This window comes from Gossypium raimondii, chromosome 6 (genome assembly GCF_025698545.1).
Source record: "Gossypium raimondii isolate GPD5lz chromosome 6, ASM2569854v1, whole genome shotgun sequence".
Lineage (NCBI taxonomy): Eukaryota > Viridiplantae > Streptophyta > Magnoliopsida > Malvales > Malvaceae > Gossypium > Gossypium raimondii.
In genome coordinates this window covers 43,781,933-43,788,446 of record NC_068570.1, presented here as the reverse complement: position 1 = coordinate 43,788,446, position 6,514 = coordinate 43,781,933, and the positions used below count along the sequence as shown (strand labels likewise).

Here is a 6,514-nt window from a genome sequence, read left to right as displayed (position 1 = left end):
TATATTATACAAATAAAATTAAAAGACATTTTATAATATTATATAAAAATAATTTGTTATTTATTTATAAAAATAATAATCTTTGATCTTTTCTCAATGTCCCACAGTTAAGTAAGACCTAATATTTATAATATATTTTGGAATTCAATGGCAAAAGGGAAATAGAAGGAATAAAGCGAAAAACTGAAAAGAAAAATTAAAAGACGTAAGAAAAATAAAGATTGAAGAAAACAAAGAGAAGCATGGAATTGAAGGGGGATGATGATGGTCTCCATGGGAATAGAAGGGACAAGTAATTAGTGGGATTCTCTGCCTTCTTTCCTAACAACCACATCTGCTTCATCAAAAAATTAACCCCACACCCTTTTCTCTACTTTATTTTCTTTTCTTTTCTTTTTTAATTTTTAATTTATATTTTTTTGCCTTTTGTTTTTGGCTCACTTTCTTTTCTTTTTTTTCTTTATCTTTTTTTTTAACTCATAAAATTTTTGTCTCTATATGTACACCACAAACAAACAAAAAAGAAAAAAGAAAGAGAATCTAAAATTTGAGAGACAACAAGGCAATGTCTCGATTTCATTATCAAATAATTTTACAGCGCGTGATTAACACCGCCGAAGAGTGTATGAGCGTGCGTTTTACTTTATAGTTTTACCCATGAAATCGGTTGAAATCGTCTACTGTCGGATGTATGTCTTTGAGTAATCCCAGAACTTGCTGCATCGTGGGCCTTTTCTCAGCTGACTCCGCCGTACACAAGTATCCAACTCGGAGGCTCTCCACCATTTCAGCCTCCGATTCACCGGCGAGTCTCAACCTGGAGTCAAGCGCCTCAACTCCTTTCCTTTCCTTCACTAACCTCCTCACCCGCCTCACATTCTCCTCCGTCCCTTGCTTCCCCGTTAAAAGCTCCAATAAAACAACACCAAAACAATAAACATCAATTTCAGCGTCGCTTTCATCCTTCTTATCCTTCTCTTTTCTACACCCAATGTTTCTTATCCCGAAATCGGATATCCGAGGTTCCAGGTTGTCAGAGAGGAGAATATTGGAAGCCACCAGGTGGCCATGCCTCGACCCTACGTGATGCAGGTATGCCACCCCACGAGCAACTCCAACCGCGATGCGGTGGCGGGTCAGCCAATTCGTTTTATCCGGCGAAGATGTATGGGACCCGATTCCGTTGTGCATATCCCAAGTGTCGGTGCTCCAATCCTCCACGTTGGGCGGCCCCGTTGGAAGTTCGTGTAACCAACGGTGTAAATCCCCGTTTGCCATAAATTCATACAACACCAGCTTCTCCTTACCTAAAAACATTATAAATATTTATATAACTAACGTGGAAGCTGAAAAAATGTAATGCATGGATAGAATTGAAAAGAAGCGCCAAAATTCACGAATGTCAAAGTACGAAATGATGGCATGTCTTTCGACAGGACAAGATCACGACATCCCGATTGAAGTTTCCATATTTTCAAACAAACCCGTGAGACTATTTAATACGATAACATTTCGTTTAGTCAAAAAAACCAGAGATCTGAGATGTAATAATAACAGTTTGGGTACAAGTTACCTGCAATGCAGTAACCGGAGAGAGGTAGCAAGTTAGGGTGTTTAAGCCTAGAAAGATGTTCAAACATGGCCACGGCTTCATCATGATCAATGTCTCTGGCGTGTTCTAAGACTTTGATCGCCACGTGGAGGTCCCCTGGAAGGACGGCTCTGTAAAGGGGCCCACATCGGCCTTCTGCAAGTAGAGATTCCTTGCCAAAATGTGACGTGGCTGCAATCAGGTCCTTGAAGGTGAAGTTCATCAATGGCTTAGCGGACATGATTACTGGTGCTGATGTCGGTTCTTTGATGTCCGCGACCCAGGATGAGCCCGATTCAGTCTCGAAAGAGAAGGGTCCTGATTTTTCGATCTTGAAATTTGGTTGGACCGGGTTGGAGATTGCCCATTTGTTTCTCTTCGCAAGTTTCTTTCTTCTATATGTGAAGAAGAAGCAAAACACAAGGGAAGCCAGTAGAAACCCTGATGAAGATGACAAACCAATGACCAAAGCTTTGGTCTTTGATTTGGGTTTATGTCTTTTGAGGGGTACATGTTTTTGAAAGACTTTGTGAGCTGGGGTCAAGGAATGGGTTTTAATGCGATGGTTTGGTGCTCTTTTTGAAGTATTGAGAACGAAATCCCCACCATGAATAAAAGCAGATTTGCCAAATCTTTGGAACTTGTCAAACCCAACTGAACCGATGAAGTGGTTGAGCGAAATGTTTAGGAAGTTTAGGCTATTGACTAAAGGGAAATCAGAAGGGAAAGTACCATTCAGGGAGTTGTTTGATACATCCAAGTAATTCAAGGAACGAAGAGCTGAAATGGGCTTTACACTGCCTGAAATCTTGCAACTAGAAATATCCAGGTGCTGGAGCTTGGTAAGTTTGGTGAACCCAGAAGGAAGAACACCAAGATGATTGTGGGAAAGATCAAGAAATTGAAGGTTGGGAAAGCCAGAGAGTTTAACCAAGTTGGTGAACCTGTTATCCGAAAGGTTCAGCACCTGCATCGATGAAGACGAACCATTTCCCAAGGTAGGTTCGAACCCAATACTCCCTCCAAACTTATTTCTCGCCAGACTAGCCTCAACGAGTGTGGGCATAGACCAAAACCAACCTGGAACAGAACCTTGAAGAGAATTGTTGGAGAGATCAATGGTGCGCAACTGTGAAACCTTGCGGAGAAATTTCCATGAAATGGTACCAGTTAAATTCTTTGAAGAAAAGTCGAGTACCTTTATTGGAGGATAAGAGCAGTTGGGGTCGTGGGATTTCAACCAAGAGATGCTGAACCCAGAGACTGATCTAAAAGCTTTAGAAACCAGTGCGTAGTCTGTACTGTTGCATGTAGATTGGGCCGCTACCACCAGGGAAAGGACAAGTATAAATCTGGCCACAACTTCCATTTCTTCACTTCAAGCTTCGAGCTTTGGCCGCAGTTTTTCGCATTTCCACGCTCACACAAAGGTAGAAGAAGAGGAAGTGAATAATTATATGGAATAGATTGTCTTATACTACTTGACTTTTATCTTTATGGTTTAGAGGGAGGCAAACAAAAGTTAGTGAAGTAGGAGGAGATGCAAAAGTTAACGGCAGTGGGTATACTATAAAGAGAGGAGGGAACAGTTAACGGTGTCTAATGTATTAGACTGTTGATGGGGTTGACTGTACATTCTTCGATAGTGACTCACACCCCACTCATACGGTCACAAATATCACCAGTAGTTGATGCGCCCATTCCTCTGATTATACGATTTTACGGGAAGTACCACAACATCCTCTCTAGACTACATTTTAGTTCTTTTATTGAATAAATTAGTCTTGTGCATGTTAAATGAGTGAAAAATACAACTTTTTTTTTAATTTAGTATTTATATATAAGGTATAATAATAAATTTATTCATTAATTTTATATATTTATTCAATTTAACCTTTTATCTTTTACCAGAAGTAAATTAGAAAAATGAAACTAATAAGACTAAAATGTCAAAAAGGCTTTAATAACAAAATTTTTTAAAAATCAATTAAGCCCTTTTAAAATTTAAAATTATTAAAAATCATAAAATTATTAAAATTATAAATATTTTAAAATTATAATTTTTTATTAAAAATAACAATACCAATGCATTGAAATCTAATGTTTATAATATATTTTTAATATGTTGGAATTGTTTTTTTTAATTTTTATAAGTTTTTTATATAAATTTTGTTTGTAATTTTCATATTTTTTAATTTTAAAAGAGTTTAATTGATTTTTTTAAATTGTTACTAATACCTTTTTACCATTTAGCCTTATTAATTTCAACAATTTTAATTTACTTCAATAAAAGAGTAGGAGTCAAATTAAATAAATGTGTAAAGATTAAGGGTTAAAATTTTCATTATACCTTAGATATAAACACCAAATTTTAATGGAAGGATTGTTTTGCTCATTTATTTAGCGATATAGAGACTAATTTATCTATTTTTTCATTAAAGAAGCTAAAATGCAACCTAAAATATAATAATGAAGTTTAATAGTACTTTTACCTCAACGGTTTGATCCTTTAAAATGAAAAATTATACATTTCAACCTTGAAAATTCATAAAAGATAAAATATAATTTGCTACTAAAAATAAAATAAAATTTTGATTTAACCATTTTAAAAATTATAAATATATATCAATATAGTAATAAAATTACATTTCAATTCTAATAAAAATATATAATTAAGTTTTGATCCTAAAAAACTTCTTGCTTCACCTCGGAAGGATAATTAGAATTCTCTCGTAAATTTTTCTTTATTAACCATAAAAGTAAAATGGACTTAGTATATACTTTTCCAACCAAAACAAAATATGCATTTAGAACTTTACATCAAGGAAAAAGAATTAACATGTTGAAATTTTAAGAGAAAAAATAATTGTATAAATTGATTTTTATTGTGCATACATTATTCAGAGACCGCTTTGTTAAGACCAATGTCTCGTCTGTAAGCATGGCTACACCAGACCAAGTCACTTCATTGGATAAGTTTTGTCTGAGGAGATAAATATCATCCATCACTAATATATTTTATACTTTCATCACACCAAATCACCTTAACGACATAATGAGGAGACATTATCAGCTTAATGAGAAGATCTTCAAAAAAAAGAAAACCAATACTTTACCCAAACTTCCACCAGTAACTCGCCTCTTTATTGTGTGAACCACTATTCTCTTCATCTTCTAATTTACTTCGGTTAGCTCAATATCATTATTGATTTACATTAGTTTGTAATAGTATCAGTATTGATTATTTAAATTTCATTTACTTTTTTATCTTAATATTTTTTCTTCATAAAATATATTTAAAAATAAAATAAGATAATTAATTTGTATAAATTAATTAATACTAAATTTTTTATTCTCATATCAATATAAATATGTTATTGGTACATATATTTACATGTATATGTGATATATGCTATATACTTGATCAAAAGGCACTAGAAAATAAACTCTCTCTCTATATATGAAATGTATGAGTGGATTCCCCTTTTTGGATGATTGAACTGATGAAGAAGCAGTAGATGAGTACGAAGATGTGATAAAAGACAGAAGGTATCATGGGTGGGGAAGCATGCTTCAGCAGTTGCAATACTTTCTTTATGAGGGGAGATGTAGTTTTGTTTTTTTAGTCATTAGAGTATTTATTGTTGATAGTAGTGATTAAGTTTTTAGACACTTTTTAAGGAGTTAGAGTTAAATGATTGGTCATAAAATATGCTCTATTTTTATGAGCGGAAATCAAACTCCCAATCACATAATTAAAGGATGAACTACAAAATCATTACACTACACCTCATGGGTGCTATTTTGTTTGACCGGATCAATGCAAATGCTGGGTGTTTGACTCTGTTCAAATGTGAGGGTCTAGCTGTCTGAGAAATTAAAATAAAAAATAAAAAGAGTTCAATTCCTCGTCAATACGGGCAAACAATGGTGCCCTTTAGATGAAACCCTCACGCGTACGATCCATATTTGGGTCATTATTCTATTTCAGTGTTCCATTTTGGACATATATATAAGTATATGGTCTTAAAGCATCCGTTGTTCTATTTTGCTACCAAAAAAGGGCCTTCGACCCTCAATTCATAAATTTTGCTTCTAACTTGCAATCCATTGAAGTTAGTCTGTATTTACCTCTTCCGTCACTAATGGCCTCATTTTGTGCACAAGATTCATGCTTGTTTTCTCACTTTAGAAAACCTTCAAGGGATGAGCCGACAAGAATGAGCAAAACCCAATTATTTCAATTATAAGTTTCGAGATTTCGTTTCCAATCTAATATGTTTATTATCAGATATTTTTAACATGAATTTATCGACTGCGCACAAACTGGAATATATTTGTTAATGACTGGTTTCAGCTATCGTGCTACGTGCCTATTGGAATTACAACCTTTAACATCCAATTAAAAAAACTAATTTTAAGAGTCCCAAAGAATGTGTGTGAAAACTAATGATGAAGAATATTTGTTGTTTGAGGAAATTTAAAAGATCCTTAACGAACCCCAACCACATCGCCATCCAGAAGCAATGGACAAATAAATAATTAAGGAATTATTGTATGTTAGTGATGGGAGCGGCTCCACTACCATTATTCTGTAACTTTTTGACAAACAAAAGCCAATAAACTTTTATCAATTAAATGAGAGATGATTCATTCAAACACCTTGACTCAAACTTTCAAAACAATCACACTTCATGTAACCATTCTCTCTAATTAACCACATCATCCACCTTAATTTTTGTTCAACATTTGCACAAATTCAGCTTATGCTTCTTCACATTTCAACTACTATTTTTAATAAATCCTTACTTCTGGATAATTCCATTTGTATGATTAATAAAATAATTAAAGCTAAATCATAAAACACTGAGTGAAAAAATTATTAAAGAAAAAAGTGATTTTTATGCTTCAAATTGGAGAGCT

The 6,514-nt window shown here is 34.0% G+C and overlaps 1 protein-coding gene across 2 annotated transcripts; it reads right to left on the bottom strand.

The window, feature by feature from the left end:
* Nucleotides 1-541: 541 nt before the first annotated feature.
* LOC105774346 (calmodulin-binding receptor kinase CaMRLK) lies at nucleotides 542-3,134 on the bottom strand. 2 transcript variants are annotated; one of them, XM_012596813.2, is made up of 3 exons: nucleotides 2,790-2,936; nucleotides 1,574-2,683; nucleotides 542-1,307 (listed from the first exon to the last, which is right to left on the bottom strand). In XM_012596813.2, exons 2-3 carry the CDS (start codon nucleotides 2,655-2,657, stop codon nucleotides 652-654), a joined length of 1,740 nt encoding a protein of 579 aa, XP_012452267.1. In that variant the 5' UTR covers nucleotides 2,658-2,683; nucleotides 2,790-2,936; the 3' UTR covers nucleotides 542-651. The 2 variants fall into 2 exon arrangements, with proteins under 2 accessions (XP_012452267.1, XP_012452266.1); XM_012596812.2 differs by having other exon boundaries at nucleotides 1,574-3,134.
* Nucleotides 3,135-6,514: the final 3,380 nt, after the last annotated feature.